Source organism: Oncorhynchus clarkii, chromosome 16 (assembly GCF_045791955.1).
Source record: "Oncorhynchus clarkii lewisi isolate Uvic-CL-2024 chromosome 16, UVic_Ocla_1.0, whole genome shotgun sequence".
Taxonomy (NCBI): domain Eukaryota; kingdom Metazoa; phylum Chordata; class Actinopteri; order Salmoniformes; family Salmonidae; genus Oncorhynchus; species Oncorhynchus clarkii.
In genome coordinates, this window is record NC_092162.1 from 60899638 (window position 1) to 60924813 (window position 25176).

The 25176-nt window shown below is 43.1% G+C and overlaps 2 protein-coding genes across 4 annotated transcripts in view; both read right to left on the bottom strand.

The window, feature by feature from the left end:
- Window positions 1-7796, bottom strand: part of LOC139368863 (zinc finger protein 512B) — a 69629-nt gene extending 61833 nt beyond the window's left edge. Inside the window, exons 1-2 of one of the 2 annotated variants that reach the window (XM_071108302.1) lie at window positions 7304-7796; window positions 6592-6793 (exon numbers count right to left, since the gene is read on the bottom strand). The gene's annotated coding sequence lies outside the window, so the exon portion shown is untranslated. Of the gene's footprint in view, window positions 1-6591; window positions 6794-6903; window positions 7061-7303 lie in introns of those variants that run through there. The other variant, XM_071108303.1, reaches the window with a different exon arrangement.
- Window positions 7797-19675: 11879 nt separating this feature from the next.
- Window positions 19676-25176, bottom strand: part of LOC139368864 (sterile alpha motif domain containing 10b) — a 155731-nt gene continuing 150230 nt past the window's right edge. For both annotated transcript variants that reach the window (XM_071108305.1, XM_071108304.1), the window contains exon 5: window positions 19676-20016. In XM_071108305.1, the coding sequence (XP_070964406.1) occupies window positions 19994-20016 (23 nt within the window). In that variant the 3' untranslated portion in view covers window positions 19676-19993. The remainder of the gene's footprint in view (window positions 20017-25176) is intronic.

Here is a 25176-nt window from a genome sequence, read left to right on the forward strand (position 1 = left end):
TCAGCCCTTTTCTGGGGGTCTGTACTCCTGAAGTTGTTGACAGTTTTGTGCCTGCCAGTTAGCTAGCAGTTCTCAGCTATTAGCAGTTAATGGCTGGAAGTTTCTTACTTGAGATAAAAACTGATGATTGCCATTATTTTTTTGAGGCATTACTGAATTATTGAATGGAACAAATCAAACATTAAACCAAGTAAACAATGAATTGTAATTCATGGTAACCTCGTAAACTATTTATTTAGACCCAGCGTTAAATTTGCTGAAAAGTGTGCCGTTGCCTGGCTGTTAAAAGGGACAGGCAGCTGTTTGAGACTTGGCATTTAATAAAAGTTTTATGGTATATATTTACACACAAGGTTGGAATAATACTGTGAAATTGTGAAAATTATGATAATGCCCTTTTAGTGTAAGAGCCATTTGAGATGTGGGATGGAATTTTGGCCTTCCATGATGACATCACCATGCGGTAACTTTATTAATAGACCAATAAGAAAGAGAGTTCCAAACATCTCTAACAATAACAGCAAATGTTCTGTTTCCCACTCTACACTCAGACCACTCCCAGATAGTCCTAGCAAAATTCTTGAAGCTATTTGTTTATTTTTGACCATTTTAACTTAAAATAGTCACAGTAAGTACTTAATTGTTACCCAGAAATGATTTTATATTGAGATAAAAACAGCTGCATTGGACCTTGAAGGTTAGTGGGGTGGAGCATAGCTTCACGTCTGGTCAGTTAAGTTTACTTGTACAGTTCGATATTAAACTAATTATGGCAGTAGGATGAGTACTCTGTATATTTTAATGAGCGTAAGGTAAAAGACAAACCTGGTTTTCTGAGCAATCTTTTGAATGATTAGGACATGTAAACAGCTTTTGCAGCGTCCCAGTGGTCTATTTGATCTGTGCATGAGTCAGCATCAGTAGCACAAGCCTTTTTTATTTAACTAGGCAAGTCAGTTAAGAACAAATTCTCATGGGGTGGCAGGGTAGCCTAGTGGTTAGAGTGTTGGACTAGTAACCGGAAGGTTGCAAGTTCAAACCCCTGAGCTGACAAGGTACAAATCTGTTGTTCTGCCCCTGGACAGACAGTTAACCCACTAGGCCCTCATTGGACATTTTATTTTATTTTACTAGGCAAGTCAGTTAAGAACAAATTCTTATTTTATTATTGTCAGCTCCAGGATTTGATCTTGCAACCTTTTGGTCACTGGCTCAAGGCTCTAACCACTAGGGTACCAGCCACCCCCCATCCGTGAGTTAAAAAAAACAAAGTATGCATCTCAGAAAGAGCTTTGACATACAAACTTTATATGTCCAAATCAAAAAAATAGCATGGTCACTGTGGCAGAATGTTAATTCTGATTAGTGATTTTCTGCATTTTCTGCATTTATCAAAAGTCCCATCAATAGCCTGATTTCAGATGTGTTCATGTAAACAGGATTATTAGGGAAATTGTTCTATCACAGCATGTAAAATGTTTAAACAAACTATTGTATTAATCTGACACTCCACAATAATCGTATATTATTGTGTGCATGTAACTGTGCATTGCATGTTGATTCGGGCCATCTTCACTCCACAGCACACTGCCTAATGGCTGATGGCTGACAGTGGCTACTAGCTAATTATGCTAAGTAGGATTGATTACAGTTAGACCTACCATCATGCTATCTCTTGGCGTAGTATGTGTACATTTATGTCATTCCCCTAATGAATTACTACAGTACACAAAGGTCACTCATTTGGGTGGCTCGTGTTATACCCTTCTCATTTCACCTTGTATGGTGGTGTGGGTGGTTTCAGAGAGATGTGTGGTGTGGGTGGTTTCAGAGAGATGTGTGGTGTGGGTGGTTTCAGAGAGATGTGTGGTGTGGGTGGTTTCAGAGAGATGTGTGGTGTGGGTGGTTTCAGAGAGATGTGTGGTGTGGGTGGTTTCAGAGAGATGTGTGGTGTGGGTGGTTTCAGAGAGATGTGTGGTGTGGGTGGTTTCAGAGAGATGTGTGGTGTGGGTGGTTTCAGAGAGATGTGTGGTGTGGGTGGTTTCAGAGAGATGTGTTGTATGTACGTTTCAAAAATGGATAATTGTAAAAAACCTCTACTTGTGAGACTGGTGTGTATAATTATACTAGACATAGACGCAGACATGCCAGCCAAGTCACCCGCGATACAAGTCAATATTCCACGTCCATGAGGACGTCGGGAGATCAAATCAAATCAAATGTATTTGTCACATACACATGGTTAGCAGATGTTAATGCGAGTGTAGCGAAATGCTTGTGCTTCTAGTTCCGACAATGCAGTAATAACCAACGAGTAATCTAACTAACAATTCCAAAACTACTACCTTATACACACAAGTGTAAAGGGATAAAGAATATGTACATAAAGATATATGAATGAGTGATGGTACAGAACGGCATAGGCAAGATGCAGTAGATGGTATCGAGTACAGTATATACATATGAGATGAGTAATGTAGGGTATGTAAACAAAGTGGCATAGTTTAAAGTGGCTAGTGATACATGTATTACATAAAGATGCAGTAGATTATATAGAGTACAGTATATACATAAACATATCAAATGAGTAATGTAGGGTATGTAAACATTATATTAAGTAGCATTGTTTAAAGTGGCTAGTGATTTATTTTACATCAATTCCCATCAATTCCCATTATTAAAGTGGCTGGAGTTGAGTCAGTGTGTTGACAGCAGCCACTCAATGTTAGTGGTGGCTGTTTAACAGTCTGATGGCCTTGAGATAGAAGCTGTTTTTCAGTCTCTCGGTCCCTGTTTTGATGCACCTGTACTGACCTCGCCTTCTGGATGATAGCGGGGTGAACAGGCAGTGGCTCGGGTGGTTGTTGTCCTTGATGATTTTTATGGCCTTCCTGTGACATCGGGTGCTGTAGGTGTCCTGGAGGGCAGGTAGTTTGCCCCCTGTGATGCGTTGTGCAGACCTCACTACCCTCTGGAGAGCCTTACGGTTGTGGGCGGAGCAGTTGCCGTACCAGGCGGTGATACAGCCCGACAGGATGCTCTCGATTGTGCATCTGTAGAAGTTTGTGAGTGCTTTTGGTGACAAGCCGAATTTCTTCAGTCTCCTGAGGTTGAGCTGCTGTGCCTTCTTCACAACGCTATCTGTGTGGATGGACCAATTCAGTTTGTCTGTGATGTGTACGCCGAGGAACTTAAAACTTACTACCCTCTCCACTACTGTCCCATCGATGTGGATAGGGGGGTGCTCCCTCTGCTGTTTCCTGAAGTCCACAATCATCTCCTTAGTTTTGTTGATGTTGAGTGCGAGGTTATTTTCCTGACACCACACTCCGAGGGCCCTCACCTCCTCCCTGTAGGCCGTCTTGTCGTTGTTGGTAATCAAGCCTACCACTGTAGTGTCGTCCGCAAACTTGATGATTGAGTTGGAAGCGTGCATGGCCACGCAGTCGTGGGTGAACAGGGAGTACAGGAGAGGGCTCAGAACGCACCCTTGTGGGGCCCCAGTGTTGAGGATCAGCTGGGTGGAGATGTTGTTACCTACCCTCATCACCTGGGGGCGGCCCGTCAGGAAGTCCAGTACCCAGTTGCACAGGGCGGGGTCGAGACCCAGGGTCTCGAGCTTGATGACGAGTTTGGAGGGTACTATGGTGTTAAATGCTGAGCTGTAGTCGATGAACAGCATTCTAACATAGGTATTCCTCTTCTCCAGATGGGTTAGGGCAGTGTGCAGTGTGGTTGAGATGACAGCCACTACCCCTAGTGAGCGTGGTGGACGGGGATGGAGGATGGGTATAAGCATCTGTGTCTGATTCCAAAGGTTTCAAGTTTGAATCCAGCGACAAAGATATCCCAAACCTTAACCCTTACCTCAACCATTCAGTTAATGTCTAAACTTAACCCTTACCTTAACCATTCAGTTAATGCCTAACCTTAACATTTTGGAGTTAATCCCTAAACTTAACCTTAAAAATTCTGAGTTAATGTCTAAACTTTACCTTAAAACTTCTTATGGCTGGGGGGCAGTATTGAGTAGCTTGGATGAATAAGGTGCCCAGAGTAAACTGCCTGCTACTCAGGCCCAGAAGCTAAGATATGCATATTATTAGTAGATTTGGATAGAAAACACTCTGAAGTTTCTAAAACGGTTTGAATGATGTCTGTGAGTATAACAGAACTCATATGACAGGCAAAAACTTGAGAAAAAAATCCAACCAGGATTCCACTAGATGTCAACAGTCTTTAGAACCTTGTTTGAGGCTTCTACTGTGAAGGAGGAGACAATAAGAGCTGATTGAGTAAGAGGTCTGGCAGAATGTCATAGCTGCGTTCCATTGCATTTCTAAAGACAAAGGAATTATCCAGTTGAAACATTATTGAAGATTTATTTTAAAACATCCTAAAGATTGATTCTATACATCGTTTGACATGTTTCTACCAACTGTAACGGAACTTTTTGACTTTTCGTCTGGCCTGCACGTCGTGAATATTGATTTGTGAACTAAACGCGCAAACAAAAAGGAGGTATTTGGACATAAATGATGGACTTTATTAAACAAAACAAACATTTATTGTGGAACTGGGATTCCTGGGAGTGCATTCTGATGAAGATCATCAAAGGTAAGTAAATATTTATAATGCTATTTCTGACTTCTGTTGACTCCGCAACATGGCGGGTATCTGTATGGCTTGTTTTGATGTCTGAGCGCCGTACTCAGATTATAGCATGGTGTGCTTTTTCCGTAAAGTTCTTTTGAAATCTGACACAGCGGTTGCATTAAGGAGAAGTTTATCTAAAGTTCCATGCATAACACTTGTATCTTTTATCAATGTTTATTATGAGTATTTCTGTAAATTGATGTGGCTCTCTGCAAAATCACTGGATGTTTTGGAAGCAAAACATTACTGAACATAGCACGCCAATGTAAACTCAGATCTTTGGATATAAATATGAACTTTATCGAACAAAACATACATGTATTGTGTAACATGAAGTCCTATGAGTGTCATCTGATGAAGATCATCAAAGGTTAGTGATTAATTTTATCTCCATTTCTGCATTTTGTGACTCCTCTCTTTGGCTGGAAAAATGGCAGTGTTTTTCTGTGACTAGGTACTGACCTAACATAATCATTTGGTGTGCTTTCGTCGTAAAGCCTTTTTGAAATCGGACACAGTGGTGGGATTAACAACAAGTTTATCTTTAAAATGGTGTAAAATACTTGTATGTTTGAGGAATTTTAATTATGAGATTTCTGTTGTTTGAATTTGGCGCCCTGCACTTTCACTGGCTGTTGTCATATCGATCCCGTTAGCGGGATCTCAGCCATAAGAAGTTAAACACTTTGAACATTGACGTTTGAGCAACATGGATGAACGTCTAATTCTGATGTGAGACTGTGAGAGCTAGTTGGACATGCATGCACACACACACGCCCTGGACCATGTGTATTACAAGGCAAGGGAGGAATATTGCTCAAACCAGATTTTACTTCTTCCTCTGTAAAGATATGGGTAGATCCATACGACTAGAGAAGCAGGGATGAGGGTGTGATACAAGATTTGTAAAATAGGCCAGAGAGCCAGACAGACATTATGCACATTCACTGTCCTAAGATATACATACAGTATGTGTCGGTGGAGGCTGCTGAGGGGTGGATAGCTCATAATAATGGCTGGAAGGGAGTCATCAGAATGGTACAAAAAAAACTGAAAAGAGGTGGTTTCCATGTGTTTGATACCATTTCATTGACTCCATTCCAGCCATATTTATGAGCCGTTCTCTACTGATACTGTATATGTACACGGTCTATTGTGTCCCTATTGTGAATTGCCCTATTGTCATGTCTATAATATTGTTGACACTAAAACAAATTCATTTTTATTGATTTTCTGATTTGCAATACAGTTTTTAATTCAACTAAATGTTATTTTATTATATATTCACAGTAGCTTACTATACACCCAGAGCAGTGAATGCACAACTTCCACACAGAGTCAAGGCACTGTTAGGACTGGCAGGGAGATAAGACACACACACACACACACACACACACACACACACACACACACACACACACACACACACACACACACACACACACACACAGGTTCTGAGTTAAGTAATCCCACTTTATTACTGTCATACTACAACACTGTTACTACTACATTACAGCTATAGGCTATTATCCCGCTACTTTAGCAGTGTGGCATACATTTGATAGTCTACTAACCTAGTCATGACAGTTATAAATCAGTACATCATACAGCTGGCTGAAACCAAAGCAGAACCCCAGAAACAGCTGCAAAGTGAAAGAACTGGGGTATTTTGGAATTGAGCACTTACACACAAAAACACTTTGATGTTTGAAGGCTGCACAGACAAATTGCCCTATTCACCTCCTAGGTCACATAGGCTGCAACAGCAGTTTGACTTGCTTCTGTCTCCTCTAATTGAAGATGGTTACATTGCAGCAACATTGTTTGTGGACTGTTTCGATTGCTACATTGGTGCATTCGAATGCGGCTGGCTGCAATGTTTACTGTGCCGTTGATTAATAATAGGGACATGGGGTTCTAGAAGGCCACACCTACCTGCAATGTCGGGAGTCACCCAACACGAGCCGCCGGGTGGCCGGGGTCACCCACGTGGGGGTCAGGCGGTAGGGCTACACCTCGCGCGGTATATGCGCCTTTCCCGGTGTTACATGGCCATCACACCTGCTGTTCCAAGCGGGTCTGGTCGGGGACTTCGATGGAGACGGACTGACAGTCGTCACGGTCGTTAGCCACGCGCCTAGTCCCGGTTTTGAATCCGAGGAAAGACGAGGAGAGATGAAGAAGATGAGGAAGAGGGAGGAGGAGGGGGGGAAAGGAGATGCCAATTAAAATCCTAAAGACGTTCACCTTATTTCCAGCATCCACTTTTCCCCCTTTCGTGCATTAATATGGCAACCACGAGGCACTTCTTTAATCTCAATCGTCTCGTTGGAAAACTCAAGAAATGTGAATATCAGGAGACACGCAGGAAAGATAGAGACGTCTCCGACTCCTTGAAGAAAACATTAAAATACAAGAAGGTTTTATATAGGCAGTGAAGCAAAATGGCGACTTTAATATGAAGGAGGAGTAAAAAAAAAAATCCTTGCAATGGCTGGAGCTAAAGGGAGTCACAAAAATATGTTTAGTGCAGTAATTTTCAACAGCTGCAAGCGAGTTGGTTAGAGTAAAAGAAAATGAACCAGAGGAAAAAAGGAATTAAAAGATTCGACCTCGGTCGCTTTCGGTGCAGTCTGCGGTTCCTTACCTCGGGATTATTTCGGGTTTTATACGGAAATTATCTTCGCGGCCGTGTACAGTAATAGGCTACAGTAATGTGTGTTGAGTCATGCGCGTATCCACTCTTCCTTTGACAGCTGCAACTACAGTCTTCTGGCAACTTGCAAACTCTCGCGTTATTATTATTTTTTATCGCGCAAATAATATTCGGGGTTTTTGCCTAATAAACCCGATTTTGTATCGATACCAAACTGACGGTTTGATGAGGCTCATCCGACGTAACGCCGTGTGGTCATGACGAAAAAGGGTTAGGATAAATTCTTAAAAACAGCCTCACTAAACGTTTTAATCTGGTAATGTTAGGCTACTAAATGATCATCCGACCTTTATCGTTAATATTCAGGGAGTCAACTGCGCACAGCCTTAGATTGTCAATTGTCGTTGTGCTGTTTCGTCGATTTCATGCCAGTCCAAGGCAATCCAAATAATAGTCCACTCGTAGGCTATAGCAATCGAAACTTGCATAGTGACGCTGGGGCAGAGTAGAATCGGCTATAGGCTACCTATTCTGCTCTATCAGAAACGGATCAATCGATTTAATATGGGATGTTAAATAGGTTGTTAGATGATGTAGACTGTTATGGTTGGGCATTGCTGATCTGTCATTTTATTCCAACACAGTGAAGGCTAATGCAATGTCGAGAACCAAGGTCACTTGTTTTGAAAGTTTCTCTTATTTTGCCCACTAATGAATTATTATTATTGCTATTACTAAAATCAGCAAGCTTCTGCAAGAGCAGCTATATGTTCCCCATTATACTCTGATATGATATGTATAACACGTGGCCCTCACTCATGCAGCCACTGAATCATAGCCACTTACAGTGGGCTCACACAACCAGAGGAGACTCTCTCAGATGTGATTGGTGCCAGTCAGCATGACCTAATATTTTTTATAAGTGGAAATCATCAGAAACAATGACGTAAACCATGTACACTGGCTGTTCCCCTAAACCACCAGAAGAGGGCAGGGTGTACTCATTTTAGGGCCTGGCAACGTCAGAGCCCAAGCAAGGTAGAGTATATAAAATGTATCCTTCCTTTCGACCACTCTGAAGTAGTTACTGATGAGACATGACTGGACAGTGAAAGCTATATGGTGGTGCCCTTGCTTTCACTTGTCCAATTACATTAGATCAGTTATGTTAGGCCTACGTCAAGGAGGGAATGATTAAGGATGCAGTTTTAATTTCTTTAATCCCATTTCCTTCTCTAAAAATATATATGTATACATTCCTTCTCTGTTTCTCTTTGGCTGCGTTTAGACAGGCGGCCTAATTCAGAAAATATTTTTTAAACGAATTGGTCTTTTGCGAAAGTTCTGACGTGATTGGTCAAAAGATCAATTAGTGGAAAAATTATATCAGAATTTGGCTGCCTGTGTGAATGCAGCCTTCCTCTCAGCTGATTAGAAATGGTTTGTAGAGGGACAGATAGCATGACCAAAACCTGCCACCTTTTCACCTGCTATTCATCCATTGCATTAGAGCTTCACAGTGGGGAGCTACATTCAGATTCTCTAACTGCTCCAAGATAATTATTAAAAACATTTTTTTATCTACCCCTCACATGAAATGTTCATACATTAGATATCCAGTAGATGGAAGTGTTGCCTCACTACTGGGTTCTGGAAGACTGAAATATAGTCGGCTACATTGTCATATGACCACTGGAAAACATGTGCCCTTATTGATGGCTGTCCACTGAGTAGGCCTAGTCGCCAGTTACTGAAAGTACCTTGGTACCTAGTTTTTAAATACTGTTTCAAAGTGCTGGGGTAGGATCTCGGTTTGCAGTTTGAGATAAACACATTGATGGTGTTTTCCATTAGAATATAGCAGAGGAGACAAAAAAAATGACCTAATCTTTGGGGATTGAAGTGGCAAAAAAATGACCCCAGATGAGTATATCCCACAGACGCATTAGGAGAAATCCGCAGGACTCAATCTCAAATAAATGGGGAGGGTTGACCCTGCTCATCAATCTTCTTCCTCTCTTACAAAATATTAGACCACAGGTTGATGGCAGTCAATAAATTCCTCGGAGCAACAGTACTGAGTCACTGATGTGGTCATCCTGTCTGGGTTGGCGCCCCCCCCCCCCCCCCCTTGGGTTGTGCCGTGGCGGAGGTCTTTGTGGGCTATACTCAGCCTTGTCTCAGGATGGTAAGTTGGTGGTTGAAGATATCCCTCTAGTGTTGTGGGGGCTGTGCTTTGGCAAAGTGGGTGGGGTTATATCCTTCCTGTTTGGCCCTGTCCGGGGGTGTCCTCGGATGGGGCCACAGTGTCTCCTGACCCCTCCTGTCTCAGCCTCCAGTATTTATGCTGCAGTAGTTTATGTGTCGGGGGGCTAGGGTCAGTTTGTTATATCTGGAGTACTTCTCCTGTCCTATTCGGTGTCCTGTGTGAATCTAAGTGTGCGTTCTCTAATTCTCTCCTTCTCTCTTTCTCTCTCTCGGAGGACCTGAGCCCTAGGACCATGCCCCAGGACTACCTGACATGATGACTCCTTGCTGTCCCCAGTCCACCTGGCTGTGCTGCTGCTCCAGTTTCAACTGTTCTGCCTTATTATTATTTGACCATGCTGGTCATTTATGAACATTTGAACATCTTGGCCATGTTCTGTTATAATCTCCACCCGGCACAGCCAGAAGAGGACTGGCCATCCCACATATGCTCTCTCTAATTCTCTCTTTCTTTCTCTCTCTCGGAGGACCTGAGCCATAGGACCATGCCCCAGGAATACCTGACATGATGACTCCTTGCTGTCCCCAGTCCACCTGACTGTGCTGCTGCTCCAGTTTCAACTATTCTGCCTTATTATTATTCGACCATGCTGGTCATTTATGAACATTTGAACATCTTGACCATGTTTTGTTATAATCTCCACCCGGCACAGCCAGAAGAGGACTGGCCACCCCACATGGCCTGGTTCCTCTCTAGGTTTCTTCCTAGGTTTTGGCCTTTCTAGGGAGTTTTTCCTAGCCACCGTGCTTCTACACCTGCATTGCTTGCTGTTTGGGGTTTTAGGCTGGGTTTCTGTACAGCACTTTGAGATATCAGCTGATGTACGAAGGGCTATATAAATAAATTTGACTTAAATTTGACTTACTATCCCAGTGTATGGAGCTACGTCCTACTGTTCCCCTGCTCTGTGTTCTAATGTAACCTAACTGAATGGTTATTGCAGGATCCTGGTTGACAGACCATGAATCCCTTACAGTGATTTACTCCTCTCTTTCTCTGCTGAGCAGGCACAAGCCTGGTTAATAGTTAATAAAAGCTGTCAGGTGGCCAACCTGGCAACTAGAGGGAAACTGTGTTCTACTCTGCATGTGGCGTCAAGCAATGAGGTTTCAAATGGATACTCAGTCCTTCTGTGTGACAGAGGCAGAAAGAGAAGTGAGAACGTGTTGTGGGATTAAAGAATAGCAACCATGATTTAGAAGCCACTGTTTAAGAAACACAGACCTCCAAACCTCCTTGGGCATCACTAAGCTCATTTATATCTGAGGAGAGAGAGAGAGAGAAATAAGAAAGGATGGAATAAGAAAGAGAGATAGGGAGAGAAAAGAACACATAAGCTGAGGTTATAAACACTTAGAGTCCTTCTCCCTAACTGCCTGCACTCTATCACCTCTACCTTTCCACCCATAATGAGACGTCACATAGCTGACAGGACCTGTTTACCATAGAACCATCCATATGATAAAGATTTACATGTAATTAGGCAGGGAGATGCTTGGTATCACCCAGTAATTGTCTCCCAGCAGTAAGCCAGACAGCCAGCGAGGCAGGATGGTGGCAGGATAAACTGCTTAGTATTCACTAACATGACTCAGCCACTGAGTGACAGGTGGGGGCGCAGGTGCAAGGTGCCAGACACGCTTCGTTTGGACAGGTGTGACGTCCTCCCTCCCTCTCCATATCAGATTTTTCCTTTCTCCCTCCCTCACTTCCTCTGTTTCTCATTTAAATGTTTCTGTCCATCCTGTTTTCTCTCTTTTCGTCTCCATCTATTCCAATCCTTTTGTATATCTCTCTATTCTATCAATTTTTCCTCTACCACTCTCTCCTTCTATTTTCTGTGTAAACATCTCTCCCTAGGGCACCAGACAACAGAACAGGGGCAGAAGGAGGAATAGAGAGAGACCTCACCAGACCGTTACCAGAGAAAGGAGAAGTGAAAATAGAGGAATATTAAATAATGGCCATCTAATTGTCCTATCTAATTTGTCCTAGCCAACTGCCCCGACTTTCTTCAATAATGGTCTATCTCACCATAGACAGTGTGAAGCCAGTTGCAGAGAAAGAGAAAAACAGAGAGGAAGATAGAGGGAGAGGAAGATCAAGAAAGATAAAGGGAGCGGCAGATAGAGGGAGATAAGGAGAGACAGATCTACAAAGGTAGAGAGAGGCTGAGAAACAGAGGCAGAGCAAGAGTGAGAGAGAGTTAAAATAGAGTTAAAAGAGAGAGAGTTAAACGATAGTTAGAAGCGAGAGTTAGAAGAGATATAGTTTTTAAAAATAGCTAAGAGAGAGTGTAAGAGGAGATAGAGTTAAAAGAGAGAGAGTTAAGAGAGTTGAGAGAGAGTTAAAAGAGATCAGAGTTAAAAGAGAGAGAGTTAAATGAGAGAGAGAGCGTTAAGAGAGAGTTAAAAGACATAAGTTAAAAGAGAGAGAGTTAAATGAGAGAGAGAGAGAGTTAAGAGAGATTTAAAATAGAGAGAGTTAAAAGACAAGTTAAAAGAAAGAGTTAGAAGAGATAAGAGTTACAAGATAGAGTTAAAAGAGAGAGTTAGAAGAGATACGAGTTAAAAAAGAGATCTAAGAGAGAGAGTAAGAAGAGATAGAGTTAAAAGAGAGAGAGAGGCATTTCCTCCCAAATATGTTCTCACTCACCTATAGTAGGCAACCCAGACTTGCCAAAAGCCCTGAGGGATGCCAACTTTAATCTTTGGCATACTCTAGGAATCAGGACCTTTTCAGACCTATTTCATCAGAAAACCACTACACTGAAATCCTTTCAAGAGCTCTGCAGTGAATTCGATGTGCCAAGATCCCATTTAAAAAAAAAATATATCTTCAAATTAGACATGTAATTTCTTCATTTACCTCCAAGAGGAGGTTTAGAACTCAGTTGAATGAAGTTGAAACCCTTCTTGTCACAGCACAATCCATTAAAGACAAAATATCTTATATCTATAGACTCCTTTCTGAGAAAGGAAGCTCCTCCTTTACTCCTTTGAAAATAATCTGGGAAAAGGACCTTGGTCTGACTATCAGTGATGAGTTATGGGCGGAGGTTTGCAACTGCTCCTCTACCAATGTAAAAATTAAAGAATCTAATTACAATTTTACAAAAAAAATTATTATACTCCTTTGAGACTCCATAGAATGAAAACAGATTAAGTGTTTTATTTGACTTTATCTTTCATTTTAATTGTATTTTAATTTTTTATTTTTTCAAATGTATTATTATTATATTTTTTGACTTTTTATTTTTTTAAGCCTGTCACATCTGTGAATGTGGAATGTGTTTTGTTGGTTGATTGAAAAACAAGAAAACTTAATAAAACATTAAATTGAAAAAAAAAGAGAGAGAGAGTTAAGATAGTGAGTTAAATGAGAGAGTTAAAATATAGAGTTAAGAGAGATAGTTAAAAGAGAGAGTTAGAAGAGAGTGAGAGTTAAAAGGGAGAGTTAGAAGAGATAAAGTTAAGAGAGAGAGTTAAAAGAGAGTTAAAAGAGAGAGTTAGAAGAGAGAAGAGTTAAAAGAGAGAGAGTTAGAAGAGATACGAGTTAAAAAAGAGAGCTAAGAGAGAGAGTAAGAAGAGATAGAGTTAAAAGAGAGAGTTATATGAGAGAGATAGTTAAAATAGAGAGTTAAAAGAGAGAGTTAGAAGGAGAGTTAGAAGAGATGAGAGTTAAAAGAGAGAGTTAGATGAGATATAGTTGAGAGAGTTAAAAGAGAGAGTTAGAAGAGATAAGAGTTAAAAGAGAGAGTTAGAAGAGAAGAGTTAAAAGAGAGTGAGAATTAAAAGAGAGAGTTAGAAGAAAGAGTTAAAAGAGAGAGTTAGAAGAGATAAGAGTTAAGAGAGAGTTAGAAGAGATAAGAGTTTAAAAAAAAGAGAGCTAAGAGAGAGAGTAAGAAGAGAGAGAGATTTAAAAAATAGAGAATTAAAAGATAGAGTTAAAAGAGATAGTTAGAAGGAGGGTTAAAAGAGAGAGTTAGAAGAGGTAAGAGTTAAAAGAGAGAGTTAATAACACAATTCAGGAGTATTTATTCTCTCAGTGCCCTGTCTCTCCAGCAGAAACAACACATTAATAACACAACTAAGGAGTATTTATTCTCTCAGTGCCCTGTCTCTCCAGCAGAAACAACACGTTAATAACACAATTCAGGAGTATTTATTCTCTCAGTGCCCTGTCTCTCCAGCAGAAACAACAGTAGGATTAGCCCTTTTTTTCAATTTTCACCTAAAATTACATGACCAAATCTAACTGCCTGTAGCTCATGACCTGATGCAAGGATATGCATATTCTTGATACCATTTGAAAGGAAACACTTTGAAGTTTGTGGAAATGTGAAATTAATGTAGGAGAATATAACACATTAGATCTGGTAAAAGATAATGCAAAGAAAAAAACATGCATTTTGTTGGTATTTTTTTGTACCATCATCTTTGAAATGCAAGAGAAAGGCCATATTCCAGCCCTGTTACAATTTAGATTTTGGACACCAAATGGCAGCAGTGTATGTGCAAAGATTTAGACTGATCCAATGAACCATTGAATTTCTGTTCAAGATGTTGTATCAAGACTCACCAAATGTGCCTAATTCATGTATTTCAAGCACAAGCATTTCGCTACACTCGCATTAACATCTGCTAACCATGTGTATGTGACAAATAACATTTGATTTGATTTGATGTATTAATGCATTTTCAAGTTCATAACTGTGCACTCTCCTCAAACAATAACATGGTATTCTTTCACTGTAATAGCTACTGTAAATTGGACAGTGCAGTTAGATTAACAAGAATTTATGCTTTCTGCCCATATCAGATATGTCTATGTCCTGGGAAATGTTCTTGTTACTTACAACCTCGGGCTAATCGCATTAGCCTACGTTAGCTCAACCGTCCTGCGGGGGACCCACCGATCCTTTAGTTAAAAGAGAGAAAGTGGAGAAGGTAAGGTAGAGAGGTTAGAGTCCTGCGGTCACGACCAAAGCAGTTTATCTGAGAGTGCTGTTGTGGTTTAGGGAAGAGGACTGCAGAAGTGAATCTGTTTCGCTCTGCTTCAACAAAAGCAGGACTGCACTCAATTGAGGTCGGGCCTGGGGAGAAGAAAGAGGGATGTGTGAGTGTGTGTTTGATGGAGAACAAGGACCAGGGAGAGATTAGAACAGAGCATAGAGACACAAAGATCATTGAGGGGGAGAGTATTAATTAACCAGCTTCACCAATCCCTAACACAGACAGCCACAGCTGCACCAAAAACAGAGAGAAAGTGTGTGTGTTACACTACCTGTGATAGCATGGTGGGAGAAGGCTTCTGCGTAGGTCAGATAGTTGTGTGTTTCTTCAGCCACTTACAGACGTCTTATTCAGTCCACAGCACCAATGGTTGAGAGAAGGTGTGTATATGTGAAGGTATGTGTAACTGCAATTGTGTGACTGTTATATTATGATAAGCAACATACATCTCATGAATATGCATTACTTTATTTAAAAAAGCCAAGATTCTCCATATTCCATATCTCTTCTTAACATCTGTACAGCAAGTAAATAATCATATCTTTAAAACCCTTTTCCTTAACATATCGAAAACAAACAACCCCATCCTTGATCTGAAAAAGTAAACAAACAAATAATAGAAGTGTCTGTACACATCTACAAATGTATAACAGTGTATTTTCCACTTAACAGTCAAGTTGTTTCCTCATTCAGACAGTCCTTGTCAACTGAAGGGAGGGATAGAGGAAGGGATAGAGGGAGGGGTAGAGGGAGGGATAGAGGGAGGGGTAGAGGGAGGGATAGAAGGAGGGGTAGAGGGAGGGGTAGAGGGAGGGATAGAGGGAGGGGTAGAGGGAGGGATAGAGGGAGGGGTAGAGGGAGGGATAGAGGGAGGGGTAGAGAGAGGGATAGAGGGAGGGGTAGAGGGAGGGATAGAAGGGGTAGAGGGAGGGATAGAGGGAGGGGTAGAGGGAGGGATAGAGGGAGGGGTAGAGGGAGGGATAGAAGGAGGGGTAGAGGGAGGGATAGAGGGAGGGGTAGAGGGAGGGATAGAGGGAGGGGTAGAGGGAGGGGTAGAGGGAGGGATAGAGGGAGGGGTAGAGGGAGGGGTAGAGGGAGGGGTAGAGGGGGGGATAGAGGGAGGGGTAGAGGGAGGGGTAGAGGGAGGGATAGAGATAGGGAGGGATAGAGATAGGGATAGAGGGAGGGATAGAGATAGGGAGGGATAGAGGGAGGGGTAGAGGGAGGGATAGAGGGAGGGGTAGAGGGAGGGGTAGAGGGAGGGATAGAGGGAGGGATAGAGATAGGGAGGGATAGAGAGAGGGATAGAGGAAGGGATAGAGGGAGGGATAGAGATAGGGAGGGATAGAGAGAGGGATAGAGGAAGGGATAGAGGGAGGGATAGAGATAGGGAGGGATAGAGATAGGGATAGAGGGAGGGATAAAGATAGGGAGGGATAGAGATAGGGAGGGATAGAGAGAGGGATAGAGGGAGGGATAGAGATAGGGAGGGATAGAGAGAGGGATAGAGGAAGGGATAGAGGGAGGGATAGATGGAGGGGTAGAGGGAGGGATAGAGATAGGGAGGGATAGAGAGAGGGATAGAGGAAGGGATAGAGGGAGGGACTGAGGGCGGGAAGGGAGGAAAGGATGGGAGCCTTCCCACTGGTTACAGATGTCAATTCAACGTCTATTCCACGTTGGTTCAAAGTAATTTAATTGAAATGACATGGAAACAACGTTGATTCAACCCGTGTGTGCCCAGTGGGTAGCGTGTTCCCCAGAATAGTTCTATGCTCAACCATAGAAGACCTGCTCCCCTTCAACATCAATTCTGAAAAGTTAACCTTCATTTTCGTAATGAAACAAAAACACATACTGTACATGTAACTGTCGAAATAAAGGAAACACCAAAATAAAGTGTCAAATAGAGCGTTGGGAATTAAGGGGTCAAAAAACATTGACATTCATCCAATTACGTCAAATCTCAAAGTGAGTGTGAGATGAAGTTGCATGGTTGGGGCATCACCAGCCACCAGAATAGCTTCAATGTGCCTTGGCATAGATTGTCTGGAACTCTAGTAGAGGGATGTGACACCATTCTTCCAGGAGAAATTTGGTGTTTTGTTGATAGTGGAAAACGCTCTCTCAGGCGCCGCTCCAGAATCTACCACAAGTGTTCAATTGGGTTGAGATCTGGTGACTGACACACACACACACACACACACACACACACACACACACACACACACACACACACACACACACACACACACACACACACACACACACACACACACACACACACACACACACACACAAACACACACACTTTAAACCCCCTATGCTCATTTGAGACTCACTGAGATCTTTCCTTCTAGCCATGGTAGCCGAAGTAACGGTCAACTGAGGATTTGTATACATGACACCTAAGCATGATGAGATGTTAATTGCTCAATTAACTCAGGAACCACACCTTTGTGGAAGCACCTGCTTTCAAATATACTTTGTATCTCTCATTTACTCAAGCATTTCCTTCATTTTGTCAGTTACCTGTGTATTGGCCTATGTTGCTTTCTTCAGAGAATCTTTATTTACGCTCATGCTGAGTATGTGATTTCTGGTATGTTTATGAAGCACAGTAAAGGTGTCTGGATTCACAGTGTGACAGTAATAGCAGGCAGCTGGTCTGGTTCCTCTCAATAATCTCTGTAATATGTATAGCTATCAATGAGAGACATGGTGTAGGGTGGAGGTGCATAGCTTCAGTCCTCCAGGGCGAACAGTATACACCATATGCTCCCTTTCAATGACAAGTTGATTCCTTGGGCTAATTAGTTACACTAACTGATCAATGAGAGAGAGAAAGAGAGAGAGAGAGAGAGAGATAGAGAGAGAGAGAGAGACCAGCAGGATAGGAGCCCTCGAGAACTGGAGTTGTGCACTTCAGGTGTTATGGGAAACACACAAAAATAGATTATTTTTACACAATAGAGTTGTAACTACAGTATACTTCTACTGCATCATGGGAGATGTAGGCATTTGACTCATACTAGTAGAATATAACTATTGCTTTTGGCCAGCTACATCTCTGATTATTGCTTTATCAAATACAGCTAGGGCAGAAACAATCACAACAAACATCTTTCATAGCATGACCTATCAAAATCCTCTGTTTATAAAATGCTAAAGGTATAGGTCTACATTATATTCAGGTCTACAGCTTATGTTCCTCTAGAACGTTCAAATAATATACAGTGCCAGTCAAAAGTTTGGATACACCAACTTGTTCAAGGGTTTTTCTTAATTTTTTACTATTTTCTACATTGTAGAATAATAGTGAAGACATAAACTATGAAATAACACATATGGAATCATGCAGTAACCAAAAAAGTGTTAAACAAATCAAAATATATTTTATATTTGAGATTCTTCAAAGTAGCCACCCTTTGGCTTGATGACAACTTTACACACTCTTGGCATTCTCTCAACCAGCTTCATGAGGTATTTACCTAGAAAGCATTTCAATTAACAGGTTTGCCTTGTTAAAAGTACATTTGTGGAATTTCTTTCGTTAATGCGTTTGATCCAATCAGTTGTGTTGTGACAAGGTAGGGGTGGTATACAGAAGATAGCCCTATTTGGTAAAAGATCAAGTCCATATTACGACAAGATCAGCTCAAATAAGCAAAGAGAAAAGACAGTCCATCATTACTTTAAGACTTGACGGTCCGTTAGTCCAGAACATTTCAATAACTTTTAAAGTTTCTTCAAGTGTAGTCGCAAAAACCATCAAGCGCTATGATGAAACTGGCTCGGAAAGGAAGACCCAGAGTTACCTCTGCTGCAGAGGATAAGTTCATTAGAGTTAACTGCACCTCAGCTTACAGCCCAAATAAACACTGTGTCTTTGTGAGACACAGAGCTGGTGAACGGAGGATCTCTGCATGTGTGGTTCCCACCGTGAAGTATGGAGGAGGAGGTGTGATGGTGTGGGGGGCTTTGCTGGTGACATTGTCAGTGATTTATTTCGAATTCAAGGCACACTTAAATGCATGGCTACCATAGCATTCTGCAGAGATATACCATCCCATCTGGTTTGCACTTAGTGGGACTATAATATGTTTTCAACAGGACAATACCCAACACACCTCCAGGCTGTGTAAGGGCTATTTGACCAAGAAGAAGGGTGATGGAGTGCTGTATCAGATGACCTGGACTCCACAATCACCCGACCTCAACCCAATTGAGATGGTTTGGGATGAGTTGGACCGCAGAGTGACAGGAAAACAGCCAACAGGTGCTCAGCATATGTGGGAACTCCTTCAAGACTGTTGGAAAAGCATTCGTCATGAAGCTGGATGAGAGAATGCCAAGAGTGTTTAAAGCTGTCATTAAGGAAAAGGGTGGCTACTTTCAAGAATCCAAATTAGAAAATATATTTAGATTTGTTTAACACTGTTGGTTTCTACATTTTTTCATGTGTCATTTCATAGTTTTGATGTCTTCACCAATATTCTACAATGTAAAAATAGTAAAAATAAAGAAAAACCCTTGAATGAGTAGGTGTGTCCCAATTTTTGACTGGTTCTGTGTATGTTTGTCATAGACATGGTTCATTTACAGTACAAAGACATGATTTGGGGGGTGACATTCTGTACATTGTGAAGACAAGGCTTTATAAAAGAGATTAAAGGAAGAGAATGTGCTATGGGGAGAGGGTGCTAATGAAGGCAAGAGTATATATACTTTATACTGTATGAATTAGATCTATCACAACTATAAATACATATTCCAAAATGAAAATCCTGAGAGGAAAAGAAACATGGTGAACAGTCGGGTGGTGATGTGAGTATGATACAGAGACATTGACATTCAGTAGTTTGCTGCATTTGCTTTCCACCAACCTTGGAGTAATGCAGCCACCATAATGAACTACAGTAATTGATCAGTAACAATACTCCTCTCTACACCCCAAAACAAAACAATAAACCAAAAAGGAGGGAATCTGTTGTAGTTAAGATCTCATTTGTCTACATTGTCAATATCCTTTCAAACATCTTATATCTATGTTACAGTGTGTGCCCTTGTATTCAGCACCTCTCTCTCTCTCTCTCTCTCTCTCTCTCTCTCTCTCTCTCTCTCTCTCTCTCTCTCTCTCTCGCTCTCTCTCTCTCTCTCTCTCTCTCTCATCATTTAAACCAGTTTGGCCTTGTTGAATGGGAAACCTCCTTCAGTGTGTTTGGCATGTAGTCTAAAGACTCCTCTTCTCTCTTCTTTTCTGTCCTCTCTCCCCTCCTTTCTTCCCTCCTCTCACAGCCCTATTCTGCGTTCACATATCTGGAGTGAGCAGGTCCTTCCATGGCTACTGGAAATAGCAGAGGAGAGTGAGGGCTGCCAAACGGACGGAGGGATGAGCTAAGAGATGTTTCCAAAGGAGGCTGCAGGGAGAGGGAGAGGAGAGACAGAGAGAAAGAGAGAGATATGAATACAAGGGAAACAGTGGGGTTTGGAGTTGGATTGGCATCACTGTCTTTCACACCATAATGCTCAACTCCAACAATACACACACACACACACACACACACACACACACACACACACACACACACGCACACGCACACACATACTGAGCCATCCAGATCACCTGCCTCTGTCTGCCCTCTCTTCAAACCCTGTCTTATCTGTCAACAACCCAGTTGCATTAAGAATTATTTCTGAACCATCAGTCTGTAGAGTGAAACCTCTGGTTCACATTCTCTCTATGCCTTAAACCATTCTCATATGAAAGTCATTGATGTCTATGACCCATAGGCGTGACCGATTGGTTTCTGTGATTACACTTTTACACCGGCCTCAAATGACAACAAACTATATTTTTACATTGGAGGAATATAAAAGAAGAAGGAGACATTTGAGGTATCACTGTCTCTAATACACAGGCAGATCTAACATGATATTGGAGAGAATCAGCCCTGAGACAAAGAGAGGGGGAGAGAAGGAGTTAGCAGGTGGAGAAAGAAAGGCAGATGGGATTGAGGGGGGCTTGAGATTTGTTCAGGTAAAGGGGGTCTATCTCTTATATGTAGATCTCCTAAGAGGAGATGAGGACTAAGGGGTTCCTGAGCAAATTTGTGTTTGGGTAAAAATGTCATGTTCCTTTTTATTTCTGAGCCTGTCATGCTTTCTGCCCCAGTGAATTCGCATTTCAGTTCAGTCGAGCGGACAGACAGACAGACAGACAGACAGACAGACAGACAGACAGACAGACACAGACAAACAGACAGCGCATGGAACTGTGAACAGAACTCTCTCCACCAGGACACGGAACAACAGAAAATCAAAAGGAACGTTGCAACCTAGCGACAAGGTTACCCCAGCGACGTCCCATGGCAACTGAGGGGTTGCTGACAACATTTCAGGGAGGGGGGATGACGGCATTCCATTTTTTTTTGCTAATTACCGCATTATGGAGCAGATGGCTTGTTCCACGCAAGCACCGCTCATACACACACGTACACACGTACACACGTACACACACACACACACACACACACACACACACACACACACACACACACACACACACACACACACACACACACACACACACACACACACACACACACACACACACACTTCACAGGAAATAGGACATGTTGACAGAAGGAAGGGACAGAGAGCGTACTATATACATAAACTGCATACTATGTACTCATCGTTGCATACTATTTAGCATGTATAGTTTAGTGAAAAGTATGCAGTATGCCATGGCCGCAACGCAGTAGTAGTTCCTGAATGGCTGTGTAGGTGGGGCGTGGTCGAGTGCGGAAGATATTTTCCAAATTCAACAAACATGCATCGCATTAAAGAGCCTCATTTCCAATTTCTCTAAACTCTGAGTAGAATAGGAATGGAGTTATAGGCCTACTGAGGCTGGTTATTGGCAGACTATTACATTCGACCTATACCTATTTAAAAAGGACTGGAGACATAAACAGACAATGCTGTATTTATTAGTGAAACCAAAGTGCTGTAACATATATAACTTGAATCAAATAGCCTTGTATACACACCAAAACGTTTCATACTAAAGCACTGATCATTGGGAACGAGATCAGGATGACTGCTAAAGTTTGATCCATAAAGTAAATAATGAAATAGGTAACTTAGCCTACAAAACTAAAACAAGCCATACGTTCAAATCAAAAACCCTGATTAACATGACATCAATAACGCAGCCACATCCCGTGTCCCCGGTGCCGACACATCCCGTGTCCCCGGTGCCGACACATCCCGTTTCCCCGGTGCCGACACATCCCGTGTCCCCGGTGCAGCCACATCCCGTGTCCCCGGTGCCGACACATCCCGTGTCCCCGGTGCCGACACATCCCGTTTCCCCGGTGCCGACACATCCCGTGTCCCCGGTGTCGACACATCCCGTTTCCCCGGTGCCGACACATCCCGTTTCCCCGGTGCCGACACATCCCGTGTCCCCGGTGTCGACACATCCCGTGTCCCCGGTGTCGACACATCCCGTTTCCCCGGTGTCGACACATCCCGTTTCCCCGGTGCCGACACATCCCGTGTCCCCGGTGCCGACACATCCCGTGTCCCCGGTGCCGACACATCCCGTGTCCCCGGTGCCGACACATCCCGTGTCCCCGGTGCCGACATATTCACAAATAAAAATATGGTTTAAAAGCTCTGACGAAGGCCAAGAGAACAAGAAACACTTTCAATGAGAAAACAGAACTTCACTTTGGCAGAAAAAAAATAAGCTCCTTCTGTTTTCAAAGATGTAGCCTATGATGCAATAATCAATACAAGGAGAACAAAAACTACTTAGTCTATATTTGAACACCACCGCAGAAGCTTCGCTATTTGGCATTGTCCCAATTATGTAGCCCAGTTCTATTTCGCCTGAGGGACTATGCTAGTCAATCAATGGGATATAAAGATTAATTTCTGAGTAATTCCATGGCACGGGAGTGATGCGCATGCCCCCCACCCCCTGTAAATACCAGGGCGCCTAGCATCACTTCCTGTTTTCTTCCCTCGGCAACCGGAAGTGAGCGAGAAGTGAATGTAGAAGACTCTTTAAGTGAGTTATTCACTGAGTGTTTGGAGTATACTCCATTTTGGGCAAAGCTTGCTCCTCCCAAGAGTGCTCTGCAGTGTTTTGTTGCCGGTTCAGTTTTTTCTTACAGGTCGACACCGTGCTACGAAGTAGGGTGAACGGGTTGGGCCAACCTGTACACTGCACATGGCTTTGTTGTCTTGCCTGTTTCTGTCCACTGGTTAGCCTTCTGGCTAATTGCGTTACATGTTGCTTGTTCACTTCAGCTGGACGCTAGCCTCTTCTCTCTGGAGATTCAGGCTGGGTATCGGGCCTAACCAGGCGAGGGGAGACTGTGTGTTATCTAGCTGTAGCTAAATATGTTTCTTTCCAGAAGTAGGACGGGTGATTGCCGAGTCGCACCTCAATGTCCAGTCTTCGCATACTAGCTTGCAAAGTCCCATTACTGGCTCGAGCTGTAGCCGGTGGCATAGTGAGATTCAGAGCACATGCCTCTCACTAATTTCACACGCCAGTCTGTTCTTAAAGACCCCTCCTCACACAGTCAGTCACTGTGTCAATTGAGTCTGGCTCCTCACACCTTTTGGGGATTGTCAGTGGAATTTCCCTAATATATTTTGATATCCATAGAATATATTATTACTTAATTCACATATTGCCCTGAGAACAGAACTACTTTATACTTACACCTGGTATAGTATTAAAGGGGTGTTAAAAAATAATCTGTTCTATAAGACATATCTGTATTTCTGCTTCTGTCTAAACATAGAGAAGATTATCCACCATGCCATACTACTGCGATAAATGCAGTGCTGGCTTGGCTTTGGCTGATGCCCATTCCACCTGTTTGATGTGCCTGGGTTTAGAGCATGCCATTTAGGCTGTGGAGTCCCCCTTCAACTGCATGTATTGTGCTATTCTTGGCCCACGTCTATGCGATTCACGATTAGCTATGATGAGGGAGACAAACACTAGAGGCTCCGGGAGCGGTCTCAAGCGTAAACAACCCTGCTCAGCAGCGGGCCCGCCCACCAAGCAGTCCAAGAAGGACAGGGGACCTACTCTGTCTTCCTATCTCCACTCTCTCAGCCTGACAGGCTCCGTTGAAGACTTAAGACAGGATCCTGATGCTATCTCCATCTTTCCTGGTAATGACCTAGACGAAGAGACCTCTGAGGCCAGTTCTAGGTCAGCGATCCATGTTCTCAGAGAGGGCTGAGAGTGAAGCACCCACCTCTGCAGTTCACACTGTATGCAGGAGCTCCCCTCTAGGGTTTTGTAAGCTCTGGATATTAAACCAGACCTTAACAGCAGACCGGGCAGAGTGTACATACCTCAGTGCCCCGAGTTCCCCAAGGAACTGTGTCAGACTTGGGCTAATGTGAACTCAAGGTTCCATGTCTCAAGCCAAGGCAAGCCATGGAACTTGGGCTAATGTGAACTCAAGGTTCCATGTCTCAAGCCAATGCAAACCATGGAACTTCATGGCTTCCCCCGAGGAGTTGGGACTGCATGAATACCCTGTCATGGACCCCATTGTTGCGGCCATGGTCCTCATAGACAAGGAGATCATTGGTAAGTCTCCCTGCTGTCCTCCGGGGCCTCACCAGGCTGCTGATGTCCAATTAAAGGACACCTTCCTGACCTTGGCCATGGTGGCTCGCCTTATGAATGCGACCACTCTGCTGCAGACATACCTGCATGGTCTGAAAGCTCACTTATCCATCAACGGTGACCCTGAGCAGATGGCTGAAATGACTCAGGTGTCCATACTCCTCTCCCTCTTAAATGCTGAGATGTCACGTGCTAATGGAAAACCCCTGTCTACGGTCATCTTGTAACACAGACAGCTTTGGCTCTCACACACAAAGATGTCGACCTCCGTGAAGAAACCCTTTATGGACCTCCCCATTTCCCCAGGCCAAGTTGCAGAAGGACAGAAAGACTCTGCAGTTTTTCTTGGGTCCCCTGCTCCGCATTACCCTACCCAAAGACCATTGCAGTCTAGACCTCAGCTCTCCTCTGCCTTGAAAGGGCACATGGGCCCTCCCCCTAACCAGGAATGCCCTGATCAGCCACGTCAACAGACCCCAGGTCAACAGTGGCACCACCATCAGCACAGGCAGAGGCACCACAAGCACCATCCCTCTATAGAAGGACGGGCCTCCTCAGTCGTCCTGATGGGTGTGACTCCGGCATTGGTTGCTTCTGCCTGTGGAGTCCCCCTCGGTGCTGGATACAGTATTACAGCGGTACAAACTCCACTTCCGATGCTAGCCACCACCTTTCAGAGGGGTTTGGTCAACTACAACCGCCAACCCCCTGAAAAGATAAGCTCTACAGATGGAGATTGCCTCCCTGCTGGAGAAGAATGCAATCAGACAACAGCACAGTGGGTTCTATAGATTATATTTCCTAGCCCCAAGAGGGTGGCTTTCGCCTCATCCAGGACTTGAGGCTTTTCAACCGGTGCTTGAAAACACTCCTCTTCAAGATGCTATCTCTGTCCCGCATCTTACAG